General features: G+C 38.2%; 1 gene segment (V, D, J or C); it reads left to right on the top strand.

Annotated features, from left to right (window-relative positions):
- The first annotated feature begins 204 nt into the window (after positions 1–204).
- Positions 205–1062, top strand: LOC101354236 (T-cell receptor alpha chain V region CTL-L17-like). The segment is given in 2 exon segments: positions 205–280; positions 444–1062. Coding segments are annotated over 2 exon segments (508 nt in total).
- Positions 1063–14284: the final 13222 nt, after the last annotated feature.

Below are 14284 nucleotides of genomic sequence, written 5' to 3'. Positions count from 1 at the left end.
ATATTCTACATGTGTACCAAAGGGGGGGCAGTGCTTCCTTTCATAAAGAGAAATAACTTTCACACACACACACACACACACACACACACACACACACACACAAACAAGCTATTCATGTGTGAAATAGAAGGGCCTGTAGAAGGAAGTGAATGATGTGTAGGAAGTTAAGGCCACATTTACGACTGCCTGGGGGAAGGAGAGAAGACAATCTGAGTCTTCACAGGAAGAATGGACAAGCTCCTGGGAGCATTACTGTTGATTCTGTGGCTTCAGTCAGACTGTGAGTTGTGGAAGGGAAATAAGAATACAGTAGAAAAATTCTTAGATTCGCTACAAGTCTGGGAGATGAAACAATTGGAAGTGCTTTGTTTTTTGGCTCATGTGGATTTTCTGTGGGGACTTGAAGAATAAAATTTTAAATCTGTTACTTTCTTTCCAATCAGGGGCCAATAGTCAACCAAAGGAGAAGGATGACCAGCAGGTTAAGCAAAATCCTCCATCCCTGAAGACCCAGGAAGGAGAAATTTCCATTTTGAACTGTGATTACAATAATGATCTGTTTGCTTACTTCGTATGGTACAAAAAAATCCCCTGCTAAAGGCCCTGCCCTCCTGATATCTATACGTTCAGGTGCAGATAGAAATGAAGAAGGAAGATTCACAGTCTTCCTCAATAAAAATGCTAAACACGTCTTTCTGCATATTGCCGCCTCCCAGCCTGGAGACTCAGCCACCTACTTCTGCGCAGCAAGTGCACAGTGCTCTACAGGTACCTGCAGCCTGTACCCAAACCTGCAGGTGGGGTCCAAGCCAACTTTTGTTTTGCGGTCTCAGAGTGGGAGGCCCACAGACTTGCTTCCATTTACACACAACAGCATGCAAGGGTGTGCTTTAAAGTAGGTGAGACAAGTTGAGCTTAAAGCAAGACTGACACTTGGCAATTTTATATATGAGTAAGGAAAGTTCCCTAAGCTTTAGGGTGCCGAAGGGTCTAACCTCTCCTTTTTACTTTCAGCAAGAGGTTGTTGGCTTAGCTAAAGCATAATCTTGAGTGATTCTTTTCCCCCACAAGATCCTGGAATGAAGATACCCTGTTTCCCTTGTATTTTCAGAGGGAAGAAACATACAAGAAAACATTTCCAAGAGCCTTCACCATTTTCTCTAACCTCCAACTTCTGCTAAATCACCATTAGAAGAAGAAGAGTAGGAGAAGGAGAGGGGAGAAAGGGGGTGGGGAGAAGGAGGAGGAAGAAAAAAGGAAGGAAGGAATATTAGTAATAATAATAGTAACAATTATCAAATTTGATGGAACTTTTATGATACTGCCCAATTTACATGTATTACCTTATCTAATCCTCCCAATAACTCTTTAAGATAGCTGTTATAATAATCCATATTTTAGAAGTTAAAACAGACGATGAGAGATTAACTAATTTGCTCAGGGTCACTAACTTAGTGACTGTGGAAATAGGTTTCATGCTCAAACTACCTGACTGCAAGTCCCACAACGTGAACCAACAATGCTGCCTTTCAACAGAAGCCATTGACTAGGGATACACACTTTTAAAAAGCTGGCAATTCCTTTGATTCTTAGCACACATTTCTTCATCATTGACCCAGAGAGGGGTCTCATTACCCCTCACAGACCATGAAAGCCTGAAAATACAGTTTTATTTATATGCATCATGCTTGTAGACAAACGGTTATACTTGTTCCTCATGAACTGATTTTATGATGCTGAAGTTCTTTTCAGTTAGAGGATGTAGAAATTCAATATGCTTTTCAGAAACCATGAAGAAGCTTCTGGAAACCTCATACTTACCCTGTGGCTTAATCTGGCTCTTGATTTCCTCAAGTGATGCCGAACACATTTCTGAACAGAATAAAACTTCTTGCTGTGGAGTCAATTACGATTCAAGAAGATCTCATGTGTTACAGAGTAGAAGTGCTCCATAGGGTTTTCTTGATCTTCATCTTTATAGAGGAGCCCCTGGGTGGCACAAACGGTAAAGTACTCAACTACCAGCTGAACACTGGCGTTTTAAACATTGGCATCTCGAACCCACCCAGAGATGCCTTGGAAGGCAAGCCTGGCGATATGCTTCTGAAAGGTCACAGACTTGAAAATGCTATGGAGCAGTTCTACTTTCTGCACACATGGGCTCACCCTGAGTCATAATCAACATGACAGCAACTAACAACAATTTTCACCGAAGCTGGGCCTTTCTTCCATGGTGCTGCTGAGTGGGTTCTAATCTCTAACCTTTAGGTTAATAGACTAGCGCAAACCATTTGGGCCACACAGAGACCTTCTGAACAGAATGTTGTTGTGTGCTCTTGAGTCAATTCCAACTCATAGTGACCCTATATGATGGGGTAGAACTGCCTTATAGGGTTTCCTAGGCTGTAATCTTTATGGGAGCTGATCATATGGTCTTTTCTCCCACAGAAGGGCTGGTTGGTTCGCTGGCCTTTCTGTTAGCAGTCGAGTGCTTAACCATTGTGCAACCCTGGCTCTTTTCTGAACAGAAATCTGTTGCTGTACAGACAATTTTGATTCATAGCAACCCAAAGGACAGAGTAGAACTGCTCCATAGGGTTCCCAAGGCTGTAGTCTTTACAGAAGCAGACTGTCACTCTACTCCCTTGAAGCAGCTGGTGAGTTCGAACCATACACCCTTTGCCTACCAGGTGAGTGCTTAACTGCTGTGCCACCAGGGCTCCTTCTGAACAGAAAAGCGGTGATATATAGCTTTGCTTAGTTTGGTTCATCGAGATCCTTGTGGTGATAGTGTAACTACAAGGTAAAATCTATAACTTGACCAATTTTTCATATCTGATTCTATCTTTCTGAGCATGGATGAGAATTCAACTAAATGTGGATTAAATTTCCTTGATGCCTCCTTATCCAGGAGTAAGAGGGCACCAATCTCACCAGCAGTCTTTCTTCCACTTCTTTTTAAGGCTAACATTGGTATAGTTAGTTAAATGCTGTTGAGTCGGTTCTGACTCATAGGGACCCTGTAAGCAACAGAACGAAATGCTACTCGGTCCTGTGCCATCAACACAATCATGGCTATATTTGAGCCCACTGTGGCAACCACTGTGTTAATCCATCTCCACCAGGGTCTTCCTCTTTTTCTTTGACCCTCTACTTTAGCAAGCATGATGTCCTTCTCTAAGGACTGGTCCTTCCTGATAACATATTCAAAGTACATGAGATGAAGCTTCCAAGCAGCACTCTGGCTGTACTTCTACCAAGACAAATTTGTTTGTTCTTCTGGCAGTCCATGATGTATTCAATATTCTTCACCAGCACCATAATTCAAAGGCATCAATTTTTCTTTGGCCTTCCTAATTCATTGTCCAGCTTTCATATCTATATGAGGTGATTGAAAATACCATGGCTTGCATCAGGCACACCTTAGTCCTCAAAGTGACATCTTTGGTTTTCAATACTCTAAAGAGATCTTTTGCAGCAGATTTGCTCAATGCAATGCTTTATTTGATTTCTTGACTGCTGCTTCCATGAGTGTTGATTGTGGATCCAAGTAAAATGAAATTCTTGACAACTTCAATGTTTTCTCCATTTATCATGGTGTTGCTTATTAGTCCAGTTGTGAGGATTTTTGCTTTCTTTATGCTGAGCTGTAATCCATACTGAAGGCTGTAGTCTTCAACCATCATCAGCAAGTGCTTCAAGTTCTCTTCGCTTTCAGCAAGCATGTTTGTGTCATCTGCATATTGCAGATTGTTAATGAGTCTTCCTCTAATCCTGATGCCCTGTTATTATTCATATAGTTCAGCTTCTCAGATTATTTGCTCAACATACTGATTGAATAAGTATGGTGAAAAGGTACAACCCTGACCACACCTTTCCTGGTTTTAAACCACACAGTATCCTCTTGTTCTGTTAGAAAGATTGCCTCTTGGTCTATGTACAGGTTCCTCATGAGCACAATTAAGTGTTCTGGAATTCCCATTCTTCTCCATGTCATCCATAATTTGTTGTGATCCACACAGTCGAATGCCTTTGCATAGTCAGTAGAACACAGGTAAACATCTTTCTGGTATTCTCGGCTTTCAGCCAAGTTCTATCTGACATCAGAAATGATATCTGTCATTCCAAGTCCTCTAGCTTGACTTTCTGGCAGTTTCCTGTCGATGTACTACTGCAACCATTTTCAGATTATCTTTAGCAAAATTTTACTTGCGTGTGATATTAATGATATTGTTTGATAATTTCCACATTCTATTGAATCACCTTTCTTTGGAGTGGGCACAAATATGAATCTCTTCCAGTCGATTGGCCAGGTAACTGTCTTCCAAATTTCTTTACATAGACCAATGAGCACTTCCACCACTACATCCATTTGTTGAAACGTCTCAGTTGGTAGTCAGTCAATTCCTGGAACCTTGTTTTTTGCCAGTGCCTTCACTGCAGCTTGGAATTCTTCCTTCAGTACCATCAGTTCTTGATCATTTGCTACCTCCTAAAATGGTTGAACGTCGACCAGTGCTTTTTGGTACAATGACTCTGTGTATTCCTTCCGTCTTCTTTTGATGCTTCCTGTTTCTTTCAATATCTTGCCCATATAATCCATCAATATTGGAACTCAAAGCTTGAATTTTTTCTTCAATTCTTTCAGCTTGAGAAATGCTGAGCGTATTTTTCTCTTTTGGTTTTCTGACTCCAGGTCTTTGCACATTTCATTATAATACTTTATTTTGTCTTCTCAAGCTGCCTTTTCAAATCTTCTGTTTAGCTCTTTTACTTCATTGAAGTTCAAGAGCAAGTTTCAGAGTCTCTTCTGGCATCCATTTTGGTCTTTTCTTTCTTTCTTGTCTTTTTAAAGACCTTTTTTGCTTTCTTCATGTGTGATTTAAGAATTCCTTAAAAAGACAAGAATTCTTTGTTAAAGTAGTTAAAATACATCAATGGAACCATCGTCACTGATTTTGATTAGACAAACAAAAATTATTACACATGGAAATAAATAGGAAAATTTGACTTATAGTCAAGAAAAAAAGCCACCAATGGAAACTGACTCTGAGATGGCCTAGGTGTTGAATTTAGCAGACCAATATTTTAAGCAGTTATTATATATATGTGCAAAGAAGTAAACAAAAATACATTCAAATAATTGAAGCAAAATAAGTTCTTAATAAGTGAACAAAAGTAAAATCTCAGCAGAGAAATGGAAGCCATGAAAAAAGAAAACAATGGAAATTTTGGAAATAAAGAGTTCAATAACTGAAATAAATTCACTGGAGTACTTCTGGTTTCTAGTGTGTTACGTGAAAAGCTTAGAGGCATCACTCCCAACTTTAATTTTTTTTAATATAATTTTATTTATTTTGTCATGGTTGTTCAGAATATACATAGCAAAACATATACCAATTCAACGGTTTCTCGATACACCATTTAGTGACATTAATTACATTCTTCAAGTTGTGTAACCGTTCTCACCCTCCTTTTCAGAGTTTTTTCTCCTCCATTAACGTAAATTCAACTGCCCCCTAAGGTTCTTATCTAATCTTTTGAGTTGCTGTTGTCAGTTTGATCCCATACAGATAGTTCTTACAAAAGCAGACAGTTTTTACTAGGTAAGCTATTGTGTGATTTTAAGACTTCAGGGGATATTTTTGGTTTAAGAATTATTTCAGGGCAATAGTTTCAGGGGTTCTTCTAACCTTCATGGCTCCAGGAAGCCTGGAGTCCATTAGAAATTGAAATTCTGTTCTGTATTTTCCCCTTTTTGATAAGAATTCTTCTATGGACTCTTTGATCAAAATGTTCAGTAGTGATAGTTTGGCACCATCCAGTTCTTCTGGTCTCCATGGCAAAGGAGGCAGTTGTTCATGGAGGCAATTAATCACATTCTATATCTTCCTCTTATTCCTGACTCTCCTTCCTCAGTTGTTCCAGGTGAATAGACACGAATTGTTGTGCCTTGGATGGCCACTTGCAAGCTTTTGAGACCCCAGGCACTACACATTGAACCAAGAGGTAGAACAGAGTCACTAAACATGTTATTAGACCAGTTAATTGGGATGTCCTATGAAACCATGACCCTAAAACTTCTAACCAAGAAACCAAATCCCGTGAGGTTTTTGGTTGTACATAAGCAGCTTCAGTAGCTACTTTTTTTTTGGTCATTGTTGTAAATATACCTATCACAGAACTTTTGCCAATCCAACTTTTTAAAGGTGTACAACTTATTGACAGCAGTTACAATAATTGGCTGTGCAACCTACCCTTGATCAACATGATATTTCCATCACCACTGACTCCCCGTTTCCCCCTTCTTTCCAAGCCTGGTAACCACTAATAAACTTTGTTCTCTATACATTTGCCTTCTCTTGTCTTTTTATATAAGTGAGGTCATGCAACATTTGTCCTTTTGTGATTGACTTATTTCACTCTGCATAATGTCTTCCAGTTCCATCCCTATTGCATCATGTATCAAGACTTCATTTCTCCTACTGACTGAGTAGTATTCCATTGTATGTATGCACCACATTTTGTTTATCCATTCATCCGCTGATGGTATTTAGGTTGTTTCCACCTTTTGGTATTATGAAGAGTACTGCAATGAGCATCGGTGTACAAATCTCTGTTTAAGTCTCTACTTTCAAGTCTTTTTGGTAGACACCTAGAAGTAGAATTGCTGGGTCATATGGTATTTCTATTTCTATTTTTCTGAGGAACTGTCACACTATTTTCCACAACATCTGTACCATTATTCGTTCCCATCAGCAGTGGGTAAGGGTTCCAATTTTCCCACATCTTCGCCAACATTTATTATTTCCTGTTTTTTGTTTGTTTGTTTGTTTTTTATCTTAGCCACCCTCATGAGAGTGAAATGATATCTCACTATGGTTTGATTTACATCTCTCTGATGGCTAATGACACTGAGCATCTTTTCATGTGTTTGGTGGCCATTTGGATGTTCTCTTTGGTGAAATGTCTGTTCAAGTCCTTTGTTCTTTTTGTGATTGGTTTTTTTTTTGTTGTTGTTGTTAAGTTGTTGAAGTTTTATATATATTTTGGTTATTATATTCTTGTCAAAGATATGGTTCTGAAGATATTCTCCCAGTCAGTAGCTTGTCTTTTCTCTTTTTTGGGAAAGTTTTTTGATAAACAAAAGTTTTACTTTTCATGATGTCTCGTTTATTTATTTTGTCTTTTTCTGTTTATGCTTTTGTTATTATATTAGATAATCCTTTCTTGAAATCTAGGGCTGACAGTGTTGCCCCTCCTTTTACTACTAAAAATTTTATGGTTTTAGCTTGCACATTCAGGACCTTAATCCTTTTTGAATTTGTTTTTGTGTGTGGTGTGAGGCATGGTTCCTTGTTCATTTTTCTGCATGTGGAAATCCAATCTTCCCAGTATCATTTATTGGAGAAACTCTTCTTTTCTCATCAAATGGACTTAGCACCCTTGTCAAAAATCAGGTGACCATAGATATTTGAGTTTATTTCTGTCCTCTCAATTCTATTCCATTGGTCTATATGTCTATTGTTATATCATTACCAGGCTGTTTTGATTACTGTAGCTGTACAGTATGTTTTTGAAAACTCAAACATATCAATGGCTGTGAGGATGGTGCAGGACCAGACAGTGTTCTGTTCTGTTGTACATAGGGTCACTATGAGTCAGAATCAACTTGACAGAAGTTAACAATAACAACAACATAATAGGTTTTCAAATTAGAAAGTGTGAATCCTCCTACTTTGTTCTTCTCTTTCAACATTGCTGTAGCTATTTGAGGCCTCTTGTTGTTTCATATAAAGTTGAGGATTGGTTTTTCTATTTCTGTAAAGAAGGCTGTTGGAATTTTGATTGGAATTGAGTTGAATCTATAGATCACTTTTGGTAGTGTTGACATCTTAGCAATATTAAGTCTTCCAATCCATGAACATGGAACATCTTCCCATTTATTTAAGTCTTCTTTAATCTGTTTCAGTAGTGATTTATAGTTTTCACTGCATGAGTTCTTCACATCCCTGGTTAGATTTATTCCTAGATATTTTATTCTCTTAGATGGCTTAAAGTTAAGAAAGATGTGCCTCACAGTTGTATCCTTTCACCATACTTAGTCAATCTGTACACTGAGCAAATAATCTAAGAAGCTGGACTATATGAAGAAGAAAGTGGCATCAGGATTGGAGTAAGACTCATTAACAACCTGCCATATGCGGATGACACAACTTTGCTTGCTGAAAGTGAAGAGAACTTGAAGCACTTGCTGACAAAGATCCAAGACTACAGCCTTCAGTATGGATTAAACCTCAACATAAAGAAAACTTGTTGGTCCTCACAACTGGACCAATAAGCAACATCATGGTAAATGGAGAAAATATTGAAGTTGTCAAGGATTTCATTTTACTTGGATCCAAAATCAATGCTCATGGAAGCAGCAGTCAAGAAATCAAATGATATATTGCATTAGGCAAATCTGCCGTAAAAGACTTCTTTAAAGTGTTAAAAAGTGAAGATGTCACTTTAAGTATTAAGGTGTGCCTGACCCAGGCCATGGTGTTTTCAATAGCCTCATATGCATGTGAAAGCTGAACAATGAATAAGGGAGACTGAAGAAGAATTGATGCCTTTGAATTACTGTGTTGGCAAAGAATATTGAATATACAACGGATTACCAAAGGAATGAACAAATCTGTGTTGGAAAAGTATAGCCACAATGCTCCTTAGAAGCAAGGATGGTGAGACTTTGTCTCACATACTTTGGACACGTTATCAGGAGGGACCAGTCCTTAGAGAAGGACATCACGCTTGGTAAAGCAGAGGGTTAGAAAAAAAGAGAAAGACCCTCAATAAGATGGATTGACGCAGTGGCTGTAACAATGGGCTTAAGAAGAACAGCAACCATAAGAATGGCATAGGACCAGGCAGTGTTTCTTTCTGTTGTACATAGGGTCACTATAAGTAGGAACCAACTCAACGGAACCTAACAACAACAGATGCTATCATAAATGAAATTGTTTCCCTTACTTATCTTTCAGATTTCTTATTGCTGGTGTATAGAAACCCAATGATTTTTGTTTGTTGACTCTGTACCCTGACACTTTGCTAAATTCCTCTGTTAGCTCTAGAAGTTTTCTTGTGGACTCTTTGGGCTATTCTATAGAATCATATCATCCATGAATAGAGATAATTTTGCTACTTCTCTTCCAATATGGATACTTTTTTTCTTCTTGTCTTATTGCTCTGGCTAGGACTTCTAATACAATATTGAATAGAAGTTGAGAGAGCAGGCACCCTTGTCTTGTTCTTGATTTCAAGGGGAAAACTGTCATTCTTTCTCCATTAAGTATAATGCTGGATATTGGATATTAGCTTTTCATATATGCCCTGAATCATATTGAGGAATTTCCCTTCTATTCCAGTCTTTTTAGGGTTTTCATCAAGAAAGGGTGTTGGATTTTGTCATATGCTTTTCTGCATCCATAGAGATGATCATGTGATTCTTTTCCTTTGTTCTATCGATGTGGTGTATTACACTGATTGATTTTCTGATGTTAAACCATACACTATGACCAAGTGGGGATAAATTCCACTTGATCATGATGTATCGCTCTTTTAATATGTTGTTGGATTAAGTTCTTTAGTATTTTGTTGAGGATTTTTGCATCAATATTCCTAAGAGATCTGAGCCTGCAGTTTTCTTTTCTTGTGCTGTCTTTTTCTTGTTTGGGTATCAGAGTTATGTTTGCTTCATAGAATGAATTAGGGAGTATTCCTTCCTTCTCTATCTTTTGGAAGAGTTTAAACAGTATTAAGTGTCAATTCTTCTCCATATGTTTTGTAGAATTCCCCGGTGAAACTCGTTCAGGATTTTTTGCTGTTGTTGTTGGAAGGTTTTAGATCACTCATTAGATCTTTTCACTTGTGAATCAGTTGAGACTTTCTATTTTCTCTTGAGTCAGTTTGGGTAGGTTGTGTGCTTCTAAGAATTTATCCATTTCATCTGGGTTACCCCATTTGCTGCCATACAGTTGTTCATAATATTCTGACATGATTCTCTTTATTTCTATTGGGTCCATAGTAATGTTCCTTCTTTGAATTCTTATTTTGGTTATTTGCTCACAAGTATTTTTAATGTTAACCAAAAGCCATTATTTCAAGTGATCCTAGGTTCTCTAAATAAAATCATGGGTGATGTTCAACAGAGTATGATGTCTCCAGGGGTTTTTCCTTTAACTGGGTAGTATAGGGGTAGGGGTGAGAATGGAGAAAAAAGAAAGATAATTGTCTTCAAATATCAGAAACTACCTAGTGACCTGGCTTAATAGGAAATAATATCTTCTCATAGAGATGATCTTTTATTATAGCGGAGCCCAGGGCAAATAAAGTTGAATAGAACAAGCTTTTTTTTTTTTTTATCTTGTCTTAACAAAATGTGGTTATATAGATCATCCATTGAGAAGACAACAAGATGCCTAAGATAACCAGAAAAAAAAAAAAAAACAGTAGACTATAAAGAGAAGTGTTTGAAAACATGAATCAAAGGGGAAAGGAGAAAGGAAAAAATGATATGGGTTCCAGTGTTTCTATGAAATTTTTGGTTTAATGCTATATCTGTAACCCCATACAAGGATACAGAAACATATCTGCATTTTAACTTAAAACATTTTTATTTGGAAAAGAATATAGCAGGATTGTGTTTAGGAAGACATTTTTAATGTCAATCTAAATCTAGGGTATCGTAAAGATGTTGAAGTAATACATTTACATGTTCCACAGATGTCTAGAGAATATCTGAACAGTCTTTACTGAAGGAAAAAGGCTATGTTACACACATCTAGTGGCTCAACTAAGCTTAAGCAAGTGTGAGGAGGCTATGAATTGATAACTTGTCCTGCTCCTTCACCCACCAAACCAATTTCCTGTTCTGAGACAGCTGCATTGCCCATTTCCAGTGATTCTAGATGGGGCTTTACAGAAAACTGAACAAGGCTGAGCCCCAGGCTCAGAGAAGTAGGCATTTATTTATGTAGAGAAAGAAGTGCCAGCATGACTTTTCTCAGCATATTAAGGACAGTGACAGCCACTGTGTGCCTTGGTAAGGACAGCCACTGATGGTAGGATGAGACTCTTCATGTTGTCTGGAACTACAGAAGGTGGGGAGGAAGAGGGGAGAGGATGACCAGTCAGCCAAATGTGACAAACACTCGGAGATAATAAGAAGAAAGGAATCAGATTTTGACTCCTTCAGCATTGACTGCAAGGTTTAGCTCCTGCTTGGTAACTCACTTACAGATCGAGTCAGGAGATTAATCTTATTATTTCTTCTTGTCTACAGGATCCAGCAAGTCCCAGAGAGTCATTCAATCTCAACTGGCAATATCTAGGCAGGAGGGCAAGACCGCGGAACTGGACTGTTCATATGAAACCAACCTTGCATATTATGTATAATTTTGGTACAAAAGTCTTCCCAGTGGGAAGATGATTTTCCTCATTCTTCAGGACACAGACACAGAAGTCATTGCAACACAAGACTGATATTCCATAAGCTTCCAGAAAGCAGCTAAAACTATCAAGTTCATGAATCAACAGCACAGTTAGAAGACTGCAACATATTTCTGTGGTCTCAGGCAACCCACTATGAAAAAAAAGTGACAGAAAAGCCTTATAAAGACCCAGAACTCAAAGTGAGGCAATTGCCTATTCCCAGGGGAGACAACAAAACTTACTAGGCAGTTTGTTAGCAGTTAGGTAGTGGTTATGGGTGCATAAGATAAAATCAAGAAAAGAAGTAGATGAATTCATTCTAGGAAACACTCTCTCACAGTTGGCTCAGAGACTGCACAGGACCATATGTAAAAGTCTTGCTCCTTGGATGTCATCATATTTCAGTTTCTTCCCGTGGAGCATGCCATGAAAGAAAAAAAATATATTTCCAGGACAGCGTTTAAAGAGTATGCTTGATTATCCCAAATCTTACACCTGCCCAACCCAATGTCTTGTGGAAGATAAGGGGGAAGATGCTAGGACAAAACAAGCCCACAAACTGGAGGATGATGTGCAAGGATTGCTAAAGACTGGCCAGGAAAATATAGAATGGAGGATATTGAACCACGTAGAATAGTAACCCATTCTGAACCAGACACATTCTCCTACCTCCTTGACTAACCTTTATTCTGAGCTTTGCCAACTCCATTTTGTTTTACTACGCTCTTTGACTCTCCTGCAACTTATAGCTGGGTCTATTGATAGGGTCTAACTATAGCCACACTCCCATCACAAGCTTTTGTTAACCACAGCTGAGAAAGGATGCATGTCAGAGACACTGCCATAGATGCTATGGTCTAAAGCTGACCTTGTAACCACCTTACTAATTCATGGAAGCACTAGAAATGGCTGTACTTCCTCCAAGACACATTTGTTCATCCTTCTGGAAATCCATGGTATATTCAATTTTCTTCACCAACACCGTAATTCAAACACATCAATTCTTCTTTTTTTATTGTTCAGCTTTCACATGCATATGAGGTGACTGAAAATACCATAGCTTGGGTCAGGCATACCTTAGTCATCAAAGTGACATCTTCACTTTTTAAGATTCTTAAAGAGGTCTTTTGTAGCAGATATGTAGAACCCCCCACTTTCAGGTCTTTCTACTTTCTATTCCTAGAGATGACATGACTGGATAGCACTATCAGAGCCATAGTGCTAGGCTGAGTGAGCCATTATTCTTACTTGTGTTATATTACCTTCTCTCAATCTTTTATATCCATGGACTTTTATCTTAAAAGCTGTTTATTTGTATGCTTTTATTTATTAGGTGTAATTATGGGGAAGTTGGTGAAAGGGGATGTTTTTTATTAATCTTTTTATCTATTCAAGGCTTGCCATAGGTGCTGATACAAGAGCAGAGTGATATAATGAAAGAAATTATAGATTATTTATCAAATCTATCTAGGTTCATATGCTGCCTTTTTGTGTTATTGAACTTCTTTGAGTGTTTTTCCTTCCCTTTTAATTTATTTTAAGGATTAAATGAAAGAACGAATAGAAATCTTCAAGGACAGTGGTTGGCATGCAGTAGGCACTAATAAGCTACCAATGATGGCTGTGGGAATAGGTCATATTCTTTCATTGCTGTATTACAACTCTGAGGATATAACAGGGAAATAAATTTAAATATTGTAAGAAAGATATCCAGTAGACTCAGTAATGGGACTCAAGTTCATAGCATTCTTACTTTGCAATGTCCGTTGCTGAAGTCTGGAGTCTCCAAATCTTTTGTTTTGTGTAAGCTTTCAATTGTGGAAGAACATTGAGTGTTAACAGGGAAAATGTCCAGATGCGTAACTTGAGAAATAATTAAATGAGGTCATTTTGGGAAACGATACATACGTCTTTGGGGCAGCTTTATATATAATCTGTCTCTTGGGATCTTGAATACTGCTAGGTTAAATGAGAAATCTGCTTTCAGTACTTGGCATACTGACATAGTTGAACTCTCACACTATGGAAGTGTATTACGAAGTATATTACAAAGTATGTGTTGTTAAAATGCTTGAAATTCGTTAACAGTTCAAAGTGGCTGATTTCAGAAATGAGTTTCAGGGATTTCAGGAACTGGCTGTCTAAAAAATATGGTGGCTCAGTTTTCTAGTGCTGCTATAACAGAAATACCACAAGTGGATGGCTTTAATAAGCAGAAATTTTCTTACAGATTTAGGAGGCTCGATGTCTGAATTCAGGGTGCTAGGTCTAGGGGAAGGCTTTCTCTCTGCGTCAGCTCTGGTGGAAGGTCCTTGTCTCCTCAGCTTCTGTTTCCTGGTTCCTTGGAGATCTCCACATGGCTTGGCATCAATCTTCCCCCATCTCTGCTTGCTTAATCTGCTCCTTTTAGATCTTGTAAGAGATTGATTGAAGACAGACCCTACACTAATCTTGCCTCATTAACATAATAAAGACAACCCATTCCCAAATGGGATTATAACCACAGTTATAGAGGTTAGGGTTTACAACACATATTTTGGGGGGACACAATTCAATCCATAACATATGCTTTATAGACATTAGATTGTGGAGGAATAAATGTCCCTCACTCTGATATCAGAGGAGGACCTTGGGGATTCGATGAAAACTTATGAGCTTCATTCTAGCCAGTGGAATGACTCAGGTAGAGGCACTGATATTAGTCTAGGGGTCCTTTATATCGGAGAAAAAGCCAGGATAAGGAAGATGTGAATATTTTTACCATGTTAATGCTGGTGTTATAATTTCATAAGGAGTAGGTGCAAGTATG

The sequence above is a fragment of the Trichechus manatus genome, unplaced genomic scaffold (assembly GCF_000243295.1).
Source record: "Trichechus manatus latirostris isolate Lorelei unplaced genomic scaffold, TriManLat1.0 scaffold00268, whole genome shotgun sequence".
NCBI lineage: Eukaryota > Metazoa > Chordata > Mammalia > Sirenia > Trichechidae > Trichechus > Trichechus manatus.
This window is presented reverse-complemented; position numbering and strand designations above follow the sequence as displayed.